The sequence below is a fragment of the Bombina bombina genome, chromosome 6, assembly GCF_027579735.1.
Source record: "Bombina bombina isolate aBomBom1 chromosome 6, aBomBom1.pri, whole genome shotgun sequence".
Classification (NCBI taxonomy): Eukaryota; Metazoa; Chordata; class Amphibia; order Anura; family Bombinatoridae; genus Bombina; species Bombina bombina.
Genome location: NC_069504.1, coordinates 1,066,638,670 through 1,066,652,493, shown reverse-complemented (window position 1 = coordinate 1,066,652,493; position 13,824 = coordinate 1,066,638,670). Strand labels below are relative to the sequence as shown.

Below are 13,824 nucleotides of genomic sequence, written 5' to 3'. Positions count from 1 at the left end.
TTTGTAAGGTGACGACTTGGTCTTCGCTTCATACTTTTTCCAAATTTTAGAAATTTGATACTTTTGCTTCTTCGGAGGCTATTTTTGGGAGAAAGGTTCTACAAGCAGTGGTGCCTTCCGTTTAAGGTCCCTGTCTTGTCCCTCCCTTCATTCGTGTCCTAAAGCTTTGGTATTGGTATCCCACAAGTAAGGATGAATCCGTGAACTCGATACATCTTACAAGAGAAAACATAATTTATGCTTACCTGATAAATTAATTTCTCTTGTGATGTATCGAGTCCACGGCCCGTCCTGTTTATTAAGACAGGCATATATATTTTATTTTTAAACTTTCAGTCACCACTGCACCCTATAGTTTCTCCTTTTTCTTCCTAGCCTTCGGTCGAATGACCGGGGGGTGGAGCTAAGGGGGGAGCTATATAGACAGCTCTGCTGTGGGTGCTCTCTCTGCCACTTCCTGTAGGGAAGGAGAATATCCCACAAGTAAGGATGAATCCATGGACTCGATACATCACAAGAGAAATAAATTTATCAGGTAAGCATAAATTATGTTTTTTTTTAATTTGACAGGTAAGTTTTAATTCAATTTAAGAAAGAAAAAATAAATAAAAAGCGCTAGAGTAAATAGCCCCTAAGCCTCTTCCTCAGACTATCTTCTTCCTAGATAGTGTATCTAAAAGACAAAAAAGAGGGGAAGAAGAAGAGGCGCTAAAAAGTAGCACTAGGAGTTAATGATCTAAGGAGGGATGTGTATTGTATGTTGCAACAAGTATCTTCTTAACTGTTCCTAATTTCAGATATCATTCAATATTACAATCCTTAATAACAACTAAATATATTGAAAAAGAGTTTAGAAAACTAGAGAGAAATAGTTTCCAACAATTTATTATGCACAAGATCCACAATAAAAATGCACAGTATCCACAAGATCCACAATAAAAATGCACAGTATGATGCGCTTCTTCAAAAAATTAAAAGCATAAAATAGATAAAAAATTAACGGCTAGATTACGAGTTTTGCGTTAGGAGCTGTGCGATGCTAACGAGCAGTTTTTTCTCACCGCTCACTTACCTGCAGCGCTGGTATTACAGGTTTTTACAAACCCAACGTTAAAAGGCAAGAAGTGAGCGTAGAGCAAAATTGAGCTCCATACTGCACTTCAATACCAGCGCTGCTTAAGTGAGTGGTGAGCTGGTCATACATGCTCGTGCATGATTTCCCCATAGACATCAATGGGGAGAACCGGCTGAGAAAAAGTCTAACACCTGCCAAAAAGCAACGTAAATCTCAGTAACGCAGCCCCATTGATTCCTATGGTGATACACATTTTATGTTTACACCTAACACCCTAACATGAACCCCGAGTCTAAACACCCCTAATCTTACACTTATTAACCCCTAATCTGCTGCCCCAGACATCGCCGACACCTACATTATATTTATTAACCCCTAATCTGCTGCCCCCAATGTCGCTGCAACCTACCTACACTTATTAACCCCTAATCTGCCGCCCCAACATCGCCGCCACTATATTAAATTTATTAACCCCTAAACCTAACCCTAACCCTAACACCCCCTAATTGAAATATAATTTAATTAAAATTACTATCATTAACTACATTATTCCTATTTAAAACAAAATACTTACCTATAAAATAAACCCTAAGCTAATTACAATATAACTAATAGTTACATTGTAGCTATCTTAGGGTTTATTTTTATTTTACAGGCAAGTTTGTATTTATTTTAACTAGGTAGAATAGTTTCTAAATAGTTATTAACTATTTAATAACTACCTAGCTAAAATAAATACAAATGTACCTGTAAAATAAAACCTAACCTAAGTTACAATAACACCTAACACTACAATTAAATAAATTCTCTACATTAAATACAATTAAATACATTAAATTAAATTAGCTAAATTACAAAAAAAAAACCCACTAAATTACAGAAAATAAAAACTAATTACAGATCTTTAAACTAATTACACCTAATCTAATAGCCTTATCAAAATAAAAAAGCCCCCCTAAAATAAAAAAAAAACCCTAGCCTAAACTAAACTACCAATAGCCCTTAAAAGGGCCTTTTGCAGGGCATTGCTCCAAAGAAATCAGCTCTTTTACCTGGAAAAAAATACAAACACCCCCCCAACAGTAAAACCCACCACCCACACAACCAGCCCCCCCAAACAAAATACTAACTAAAAAAACCTAAGCTCCCCATTGCCCTCAAAAGAGCATTTGGATGGGCATTGCCCTTAAAAGGGCATTTAGCTCTATTGCAGGCCCAAAGCCCTAACCTAAAAAATAAACCCAACCAATACACCCTTAAAAAAATCCTAACACTAACCCCCAAAGATGCATCCAAGCGGCAAGATGTCCACAATGAAGCCGGCATAAGTGGTCCTCCAGATGGACAGAAGTCTTCATCCAGACGGCATCTTCTATCTTCATCCTTGCGGAGCGGGTCCACAATGTCAACATGACATTGTGGACCTACCCACCCTCATTGTCGACGGGCGGGTAGGAGTCCGACGGAGCTACAAGGTAGAGGGTAAGCTTACCTACCGGAATCTTTTCTTTACCAACAAACAGATCACAACCACTGAGAGAAGGATGTGGTAGATATCATTGGGAGGTTTAAAAGAATGCTCAGAAAGACCGGATACAGCAGTTTTCAACTAAGGGTAAGAGTACCTGTCAGACACGGTCTGGATTGTATATTCCTAACCTGGATGAACATTTCTAAATATCGGCTTAATTTGACCTACCAATAGCCTGCTTGTAAACATACTAACCCGCACCTGACACATTGTTGTTATTGGCATCTGTTACATTGTTACTACTGACAATTATCAAAAACAAAGCACTGCTGAAGTCGAGAAGACATTATTACATTTATCATTAAGGGGATATTACCACTATTGCAGCTAAAGAAACATTTCTATTAATTTAAAAGGAAAAAAGTGACTACCACACTCACTAATAATTACTGCAATATAACTTTTTGAATCTGGACTTTACTACGCTAAAATAACAATCTCCAAGTTTAAGTGTATATACAGCCTGATACGTACATTAATGGTTGGAGTTTTGTGAAATTATATTGAATCGATTTTTTATGCAGACCTAGCTTCAGTAGAAATATTTTTAGTGCTGCAACACTTACGTCTAGATTACGAGTTGTGCATTAGGCTTAAAAAGCAGTGTTGGATGGTCCCAACGCTGCTTTTTAACGCCCGCTGGTATTACGAGTCTTGCAGGTACAGGTGTACCGCTCACTTTTTTGGACAGACTTTGAAATACCGCAAATCCACTTACGTCAATTGCCTATCCTATATTTTCAATGGGACTTGCATAGCGCCGGTATTACGAGTCTGCCAAAAAGTGAGCGGTACACCCTCTCCTGTCAAGACTGGTACCACATTTTAAAGTCAGTAGTTAAGAGTTTTACACTACAAGGCCGTAGCATAAAACTCTTAACTAAGTGCTAAAAAGTACACTAATACCCATAAACTACCTATTAACCCCTAAACCGAGGCCCTCCCGCATCGCAAACACTAAAATACATTTTTTTAACCCCTAATCTGTCGAACCTGACATCGCCGCCTCGTTAATAAATATATTAACCCCTAAACCGTCGCACTCCCGCCTCGCAAACATTATTTAATTATTATTAACCCCTAAACTGCCGCACTCCCGCCTTGCAAACATGATTTAATTATTATTAACCCCTAATCTGCTGGCCCTAACATCAACGCCATCTACCTACATTTATTAACCCCTAATCTGCCGCCCCCAACGTCGCTGCCACTATATTAAAGTTATTAACCCCTAAACCTTAGTCTAACCCTAAACCTAACACTCCCTAACTTAAATATAATTAAAAGAAATCTAAATAAAATTACTATAATTAACTTAAATTATTCCTATTTAAAACTAAATACTTACCTGTAAAATAAACCCTAAGCTAGCTACAATATAACTAATAGTTACATTGTAGCTATCTTACGGTTTATTTTTATTTTACAGGCAAGTTTGTATTTATTTTAACTAGGTACAATAGTTATTAAATAGTTATTAACTATTTAATAACTACCTAGCTAAAATAAATACAAAGCTACCTGTAAAATAAACCCTAACCTATGTTACAATTACACCTAACACTACACTATAATTAAATTAATTCCCTAAATTAAATACAATTAAATACAATTAAATAAAATTATCTAAAGTACAAAACCCCCCACTAAATTACAGAAAATAATAAACAAATTACAAATTTTAAACTAATTACACCTAATCTAATCCCCCTAACAATATAAAAAAGCCCCCCCAAAATAAAAAAGCCCTACCCTACACTAAATTACAAATAGCCCTTAAAAGGGCCTTTTGCAGGGCATTGCCCCAAAGTAATCAGCTCTTTTACCTGCAAAACAAATTACAAATCCCCCCAACATTAAAACCCACCACCCACACAACCAACCCTACTCTAAAACCCACCCAATACCCCCTTAAAAAAAACTAACACTAACCCCTTGAAGATCACCTTACCGGGAGAAGTCTTCACCCAACCAGGCCGAAGTCCTCAACGAAGCCGGGAGAAGTCTTCATCCAAGCTGGGGCGAAGTGATCCTCCAGACGGACAGAAGTCTTCATCCAGACGGCATCTTCTATCTTCAAGACATCCGACGCGGAGCATCCTCTTCAATCGATGGCTAACACAGAATGAAGGTACCTTTAAGTGACGTCAACCAAGATGGCGTCCCTTCAATTCCGATTGGCTGATCCAATCAGCCAATAGGATTGAGCTTGCATTCTATTGGCTGATTGGATCAGCCAATAGGATTGAACTTCAATCCTATTGGCTGATTGCATCAGCCAATAGGATTTTCTCTACCTTAATTCCGATTGGCTGATAGAATTCTATCAGCCAATCGGAATTGAAGGGACGCCATCTTGGATGACATCACTTAAAGATACCTTCATTCTTCAGTTGCCGTGGAAAGAATAGGATGCTCCGCGTTGGATGTCTTGAAGATGGACCCGCTCCGCGCCAGATGGATGAAGATAGAAGATGCCGTCTGGATGAAGACTTCTGCCTGTCTGGAGGACCAGTTCTGCCGGATTTGTTGAGGACTTTGGCCCGGTTGGGTGAAGACTTCTCCTGGTAAGGTGATCTTCAAGGGGTTAGTGTTAGGTTTTTTTAAGGGGGTATTGGGTGGGTTTTAGAGTAGGGTAGGTTTTGTGGGTGGTGGGTTTTAATGTTGGGGGGATTTGTAATTTTTTTTACAGGTAAAAGAGCTGATTACTTTGGGGCAATGCCCCGCAAAAGGCCCTTTTAAGGGCTATTTGTAATTTAGTGTAGGGTAGGGCTTTTTTATTTTGGGGGGGCTTTTTTATTTTGTTAGTTTAAAAATCTTGTAATTTGTTTATTATTTTCTGTAATTTAGTGGGGGGTTTTGTACTTTAGATAATTTTATTTAATTGTATTTATTTGTATTTAGTTTAGGGAATTAATTTAATTATAGTGTAGTGTTAGGTGTTATTGTAACTTAAGTTAGGTTTTATTTTACAGGTACTTTTGTATTTATTTTAGCTAGGTAGTTTATTAAATAGTTAATAACTATTTAGTAACTATTCTACCTAGTAAAAAATAAATACAAACTTGCCTGTAAAATAAAAATAAACCCTAAACTAGATACAATGTAACTATTAGTTATATTGTAGCTAGCTTAGGGTTTATTTTATAGGTAAGTATTTAGTTTTAAATAGGAATAATTTAGTTAATTATAGTAATTTTATTTATATTTATTTAAAATAATAAGTTAGGGGGTGTTAGGGTTAGGGTTAGACTTAGGTTTAGGGGCTAATAAATTTAGAATAGTAGCGGCGACGTTGGGGTGGCAGATTAGGAGTTAATAAATGTAGGTAGGTGGCGGTGATGTTAGCGCCGGCAGATTAGGGGTTAATAATATTTAACTAATGTTTGCGAGGCGGGTGTGCGGCGGTTTAGGGGTTAATATGTTTATTATAGTGGCGGCGACGTTGGGGGCAGCAGATTAGGGGTTAATAAATGTAGGTAGGTGGCGGCAACATTGGGGGCGGCATATTAGGGGTTAATAAATATAATGTAGGTGTTGGCGATGTTGGGGGCAGGAGATTAGGGGTTCATAAGTATAATGTAGGTGGCGGCGGTGGTGTCCGGAGCAGCAGATTAGGGGTTAATAATTATAATGTAGGTGTCGGTGATGTCGGGGGCGGCAGATTAGGGGTTAATAAGTGTAAGATTAGGGGTGTTTAGACTCAGGGTTCATGTTAGGGTGTTAGGTGTAGACATTAATTTGATTTCCCCATAGGAATCAATGGGGTGGCGTTAAGGAGCTTTACGCTGCTTTTTGGCAGGTGTTAGACTTTTTTTCAGCCGGCTCTCCCTGTTGATTCCTATGTGGAAATCGTGCACAAGCACGTTACAACAGCTCACCGCTAACGTAAGCAGCGCTGGTTTTGGAGTGCGGTAAGGAGCAGAATTTTGCTCAATGCTCACTTCTTGTCTGGGTTGTAAAAACCCGTTATCCCAACGCTGCAGGTAAGTGAGCGGTGAGATAAAACTACTTGTTAGCATCGCACAGCTCCTAATGCAAAACTCGTAATCTAGCCGTTATTTTTTTTTCTATTTTATGCTTTTAATTTTTTGAAGAAGCTCATCATACTGTGCATTTTTATTGTGGATCTTGTGGATACAGGTATACCCCACTCATACAGCGGGTTAGGGACCGGAGCCCCGCTGTAAAGTGAAAACCGCCTTAAAGTGAAACAAGGCAGTTTTAGCTTTCTTTTCACTTGCCAGTGTGTTTAAAAACTTAAAAACATATTTTAACTAACTTATATTAGGTGTGCAATAGTGCTAAGTTTAGTTTAACACTCGCACAGCACAGTATTCAATAAATACTGTACCTATAAAATAGTGACAATCACTGTAGTACAATTTGCCAGAGTATAGCACTGAGACACAGATTGCACTGTAATGCTGTAAACAGAGTGAACTAAGCATAATAAAATGGTGCCAGTCACTTTTCTTGCAATCTCACGAAGATTACAGCACTGTTTTAAAATCCTTGGAGGTTGAACTTCAGCTCCACAAAGCGCTGTATTAGCGAAGCGCTGTAAAGTGAAGCGCTGTAAAGTGAGGTATACCTGTACTGTGCATTTTTATTGTGGATCTTGTGCATAATAAATTGTTGGAAACTATTTCTCTCTAGTTTTCTAAACTCTTTTTCAATATATTTATTTGTTATTAAAGATTGTAATATTGAATGATACCTGAAATTAGGAACAGTTAAGAAGATACTTGTTGCAACATACAATACACATCCCTCCTTAGATCATTAACTCCTAGTGCTACTTTTTAGCGCCTCTTCTTCTTTCCCTCTTTTTAATTCAATTTAAGATAGGGAAATTGTAATTTTAATATAAAGTTAGGGGGTGTTAGGTTTAGGGGTTACTAGTTTAAATGAGTTTATTGTGATGTGGGAGCTTTCGGTTTAGGGGTTAATAGTTTAATTTAGTATATTTCGTTGTGGGAGGCTTGCGGTTTAGGGGTTAATAGGTTTATTATAGTGGCGGCGGTGTCGGTGGAGCGGTGAAATAGGGGTTAATATCTTTAGTATAGTGGGGGTGATGTGGGTGGATGGCAGATTAGGGGTTAATAATATTTAAATAGTGTTTGCAATGCGGGAGGGGTTAATAACTTTTTTATAGTGGTGACGATGTCGGGGAGTGGTGGAATAGGGGTTAATAAATTGTATTAGTGGTGGCGATATCGGGAGCAGCAGATTAAGGGTTAATAACTTTAATATAGTATTTGCGATGCGGGAGGGCCTCGGTTTAGGGGTTAATAGGTCGTTTATGGGTATTTAGTGTACTTTGTGACAGTTTAGTTATGAGTTTTATGTAACAGTTTTGTTGTGTAAAACTCATAACTACTGCTCTCAGATTGCTGAATGAATCTTGTCGGTAAAGGCTGAAACGCTATGGAAGTCCCATGAAAAAACTTAATTTTTACGTGTGCGGGACTGACGTTGCGTTGCAGGCTAAAAGGATTGCGGTACAGCTATACCGACAAGACTCGTAATGGCTGCGTTGCTGTTTTAATGCTGAAAAAATTTTCAGCGTTAAAACACGAACGCAAAACTTGTAATCTAGGTGTATGATAGTTTTAAAAAACAGCTTTATCAGTATACTATGTGATATATATACTAAATTAGATGCTATATATAGTGCACTGATATCAGACACTACAATTTTATGTTTTAGTTAAATACAAACTAAAGACATTTTATTTTTCAGTTTATTTGTGTAATTAGCATACATTAGCGTTGTCCGCTTAAAATTCTACTTTTATGTACAAACTTTTTTACTCAAAACTTATTTATTCATTAGTTCATTTACCAAATAACCCAGAGTTGAAGAGATGTTCGCAAATATTTCCGATCAAAAAGATCTAAAATTCTTCCTGTATTTTCCTGAGAGAAAGAATAAAAAATATATATATTTATTAATAACTATTGTATAAAATGCACATCAAAAAAGTTACATAAAATACTTAATTCACAACAGCAAAAAAGAAAGATATTGTATAGTCTAAACAAGTTAAAAGTATCTTATCTTAAATATATATATATATATATATATATATATATATATATATATATATATATATATATATATATATATATATTTTTTCAGGGAGAAAAAGGGCAAATTTATAATTTAAAAAGAGGGCGGGGTCAGGGACTCTTCATGTCTGGAAATTAATAAATTTATCGGGTAAGCATAAATTTGGTTTTCTTTCATGTAATTGGCAAGAGTCTATGAGCTAGTGACGTATGGGATATACAATCCTACCAGGTGGGGCAAAGTTTCCCAGACCTCAAAATGCCTATAAATACACCCCTCACCACACCCACAATTCAGTTTTACAAACTTTGCCTCCTATGGAGGTGGTGAAGTAAGTTTGTGATAAGATTTCTACATTGATATGCGCTTCTCAGCATTTTGAAGCCCGATTCCTCTCAGAGTACAGTGAATGTCAGAGGAATGTGAAGGGAGTATCACCTATTGAATGCAATGGTTTTCCTCACAGGGATCTATTTCATAGGTTCTCTGTTATCGGTCGTAGAGATTCATCTCCTACCTCCCTTTTCAGATCGACGATATACTCTCATATTCCATTATCTCTACTGATAACCGTTTCAGTACTGGTTTGGCTATCTGCTATATGTGGATGGGTGTCTTTTGGTAAGTATGTTTTCAATACTTAAGACACGCTCAGCTATGGTTTGGCACTTTATGTATTTATATAAAGTTCTAAATATATGTATTGTACTTATATTTGCCATGATTCAGGTTTTCAGTATATTTCCATTTGCAGACTGTCAGTTTCATATCTGGGAAATGCTTTTTTTAGGAAAAATGTATTTCTTACCTAGGGTATAGTCTCTTTTTCAAATTGACTGTCTTTTACATTAACGGGCAGAATTAGGCTCACAAGGGCGCAAAATGCCAAAATGTATTGCGTCATTCTTGGAGCGAGATTTTTTTGGGCACAAAGTTACATTCGTTGACGCAAATTCGTCATTTCCGGCGTCTTAGTCGACGCCGAGTCCTTTACAAAGTTGCGTCCTCTGTGACGCTAGTGTGTCATTTCCGGAGGTTTTTGGCACCAAAAAATATTTTTCTGTTTGTTGTGCGTCATACTTGGCGCCAAATATTTTCATTTTTTAAGACCTCATTCCTATATGCCTCTTGCCTTTTTTCTCTATCAGAGGGCTATGCTGTTTGCATTTTTTCCCATTCCTGAAACTGTCATATAAGGAAATTGATCATTTTGCTTTTTATGTTGTTTTTTTCTCTTACATTTGGAAGATGTCTCAATCTGATCCTGTATCAGAAATCACTGTTGGAACCCTGCTGCCTGATAACTGTTCTACCAAAGCTAAGTGCATTTGTTGTAAACTTGTGGAGGTTATATCTCCTGCTGTGGTTTGTAATAGTTGTCATGATAAAATTTTACATGCAGAGAATGTATCCATCAGTAATAGTTCATTACCTGTTGCTGTTCCCTCAAAATCTAATGCACAAGATATACCTGTAAATTTAAAAGAATGTATTTCTGATTCTATTCAGAAGGCTTTGTCTGCCATCCCGCCTTCTAATAAACGTAAAAGGTCTTTTAAAACTTCTCATAAAGTTGATGAAATTTCAAATGACCGGCAACATGCTGAATTATCCTTCTCTGATGGGGATCAATCTGGTTCAGAAGATATTGACACTGACAAATCTTTTTATTTATTAAAAATGGAGTATATTCGTTCTTTGTTAAAAGAAGTGTTGATTACATTGGATATGGAGGAAACTAGTCCTCTTGGTATTAAAACTAGTAAATGTTTAAATTCTGTTTATAAACCTCCTGTGGTTATTCCAGAGGTTTTTCCAGTTCCTGATGCTATTTCTGATATAATTTCTAAGGAATGGAATAGGCCTGGTACTTCTTTTATTCCTTCTTCAAGGTTTAAAAAATGGTATCCTTTGCCAGCAGTTACTTTAGAGTTTTGGGAAAAGATCCCCAAAGTTGATGGGGCTATCTCTACTCTTGCTAAATGTACTACTATTCCTACGGAAGATAGTACTTCTTTTAAAGATCCTTTAGATAGGAAACTTGAATCTGAACTAAGGAAAGCCTATTTATATTCAGGTAATCTTCTCGGGCCTGCAATTTCTTTAGCTGATGTTGCGGCTGCTTCAACTTTTTGGTTGGAAACTTTAGCGCAACAAGTATTGGATCATGATTTGTCTAGCATTGTTAACTTGATTCAACATGCTAATAATTTTATTTGTGATGCCATTTTTGATATCATCAAAATTGATATTAAATCAATGTCTTTAGCTATTTTAGCTAGAAGAGCTTTGTGGCTTAAATCTTGGAATGCTGACAGGACTTCTAAGTCCAGATTGCTATCTCTTTCTTTCCAAGGTAATAAGTTATTTGGTTCTCAGTTGGATTCAATAATTTCAACTTTCACTGGGGGGAAGGGAGTTGTTTTGCCTCAGGATAAAAGACCTAAGGGTAAATCTAAAGCTTCTAACTGTTTTCGTTCCTTTCGACAAAATAAGGAACAGAAAGCTAATCCCTCCCCCAAGGAATCTGTTTCAAATTGGAAGCCTTCCTCAAATTGGAATAAATCCAAGCCATTTAAGAGATCAAAGCCAGCCCCCAAGTCCGCATGAAGGTGCGGCCTTCATTCCAGCTCAGCTGGTAGGGGGCAGATTAAGATTTTTCAAAGATGTTTGGGCCAATTCGGTCCAAAATCAATGGATTCAGAGTATTGTCTCTCAGGGATACAGAATAGGATTCAGAGTAAGACCGCCTGTGAGAAGATTTTTTCTCTCACGCATCCCCGCAAACCCAGTAAAGGCTCAGGCTTTCCTGAAGTGTGTTTTAGACCTGGAGTTATCAGGGGTAATCATGCCAGTTCCGTTTCAGGAACAGGGTCTGGAGTTTTATTCAAATCTATTCATTATCCTAAAGAAAGAAAATTCATTCAGACCAGTTTTGGATCTAAAAATTTTGAATCGATATGTAAGAGTACCAACCAGGGGCGTATTAAGGCATAGGCCAACAAGGCCGGTGCCTAGGGCAGCAGATTTTTAAGGGGCAGCAGAATTTTGAGTCCCTAGGGCCACTCTACTGAACTCAGGGCCGGGTGGCTAAATCAACCAATTACTAATGACTTAAATGGCTGGCCCGGCTATTGCTATCTTATGGGATTGTATGTGGGTGCGCATGATGTGGTGACAGTGGAGGCGGAGCTCACTTGCGCACCCTGGCCTGGACTGAGAGGGAATGCGGTATTCTTCCTGGCTCCACCACGTGATTGAGGCTCACACAGACTACACAGTGCAGTGTGCACTACAACGTGACCACTGTGAAACAGCATATGCCTTTCTCCCTTCAATAAATCTTCATTAGGCATTAAAATACTTAAACAGATTAGTCACTAAATACTTGTACATTTACTGTTTGTCTATCTGTCATACATGCAAAGAATAATTATTTATTGCTGAATCTATACAACTATGTGACTTAAAACACAACTGAAAATATGTTGTATGCATGTAATACATTCAGAAACAATACAAGTATATACTTTATTATGATTGTATCATGTGACTTTATCCCCTAGGATACAATTCCTAAACCTATCATAACTACTGTTGTATTTTTTAAGTACTTTTAAAGGCCAGTTTGTATATTCATTACATATTTATCCAAGCAGATATTTTGCTTAAATAACTGTCAATCACCAAAGAAGATGTTTAAGGTTAAACAACTACCTACTGACAAACTATCATACAGTGAAGGATATTTTTTTCTGATATAAACATTTTAATCATCTGACTTGCAAAAAATAATGTCTTAATAAATAAATAAATATATATATATATATATATATATATATATATATATATATATATATATATATATATATATATATATATATATATATATATATATATATATATATATATGTGTGTGTGTGTGTGTGTGTGACCTGAATGAATGCAAGCCCTGGTGAACATCTACTTAAAAATACATTATTATTTTTATTTTTTACACCCTGTCCCAAAAATATTATGTCTAAAAAAAGGCCTTAAACCTGGGGTGGGGGGGGGGGGGCAGCAGACTTTTGAGTGCCTAGGGCAGCACAAAACCTAAATACGCCCCTGGTACCAACTTTTAAAATGGTGACTATAAGGACTATTGTGCCTTTTGATCAGCAAGGGCATTATATTTCCACAATAGACTTACAGGATGCATATCTTCATATTCCGATTCATCCAGATCACTATCAGTTCCTGAGATTCTCTTTTCTAGACAAGCATTACCAATTTGCTGCTCTTCCTTTTGGCCTAGCGACAGTTACAAGAATCTTTTCAAAGGTTCTCGGTGCCCTACTCTCTGTAATCAGAGAGCGGGATATTGAAGTGTTTCCATATTTGGACGATATCTTGGTACTTGCTAAGTCTTTATGTTCTGCAGAATCTCACACAAATCAACTAGTGTTGTTTCTTCAAAAACATGGTTGGAGGATCAATTTACCAAAAGGTTCTTTGATTCCTCAGACAAGGGTAACCTTTTTAGGTTTCCAGATAGATTTAGTGTCCATGGCCTCTATTTAACAAAGGTCTTGCGGACCTGATCCGACAGTGCGGATCAGGTCTGCAAGACCTCGCTGAATGTGGAGAGCAATACGATCTCCGTGTTCAGCATTGCACCAGCAGCTCACAAGAGCTGCTGGTGCAACGCCGCCCCCTGCAGACTCGGGGCCAATTCGCCGCCAGCAGGGAGGTGTCAATCAGCCTGATCGTACTCGATCGGGTTGAATTCCGGCGATGTCTGTCAGCCTGCTCAGAGCAGGCAGACAGGGTTATGGAGCAGCAGTCTTTCTGACCGCTGCTTCATAACTGCTGTTTCTGGCTAGTCTAAGTCTAAGTCATTTCCTACAGTAGTTATGTGCATGGAAGTTTTAGGTCTCATGACTGCAGCATCAGACGCGATCCGTTTGCTCGTTTTCATATGAGACCTCTCCAGCTGTGTATGCTGAACCAATGGTGCAGGGATTATACAAGGATATTACAATTAATATCCTTAAATCCCAATGTTCGACTATCTCTGACTTGGTGGTTAGATCACCATCGTTTAGTTCAGGGGGCCTCTTTCGTTTGCCCAACCTGGACTGTGAGCACAACAGATGTGAG

General features: G+C 37.6%; 1 protein-coding gene across 1 annotated transcript in view; it reads right to left on the bottom strand.

The window, feature by feature from the left end:
* The window catches only part of SVOPL (SVOP like), a 163,288-nt gene that overhangs the window by 77,358 nt on the left and 72,106 nt on the right, over nucleotides 1-13,824 (bottom strand). Inside the window, exon 6 of the mRNA XM_053719681.1 lies at nucleotides 8,455-8,528. Within this exon, the coding sequence (XP_053575656.1) occupies nucleotides 8,455-8,528 (74 nt within the window). The remainder of the gene's footprint in view (nucleotides 1-8,454; nucleotides 8,529-13,824) is intronic.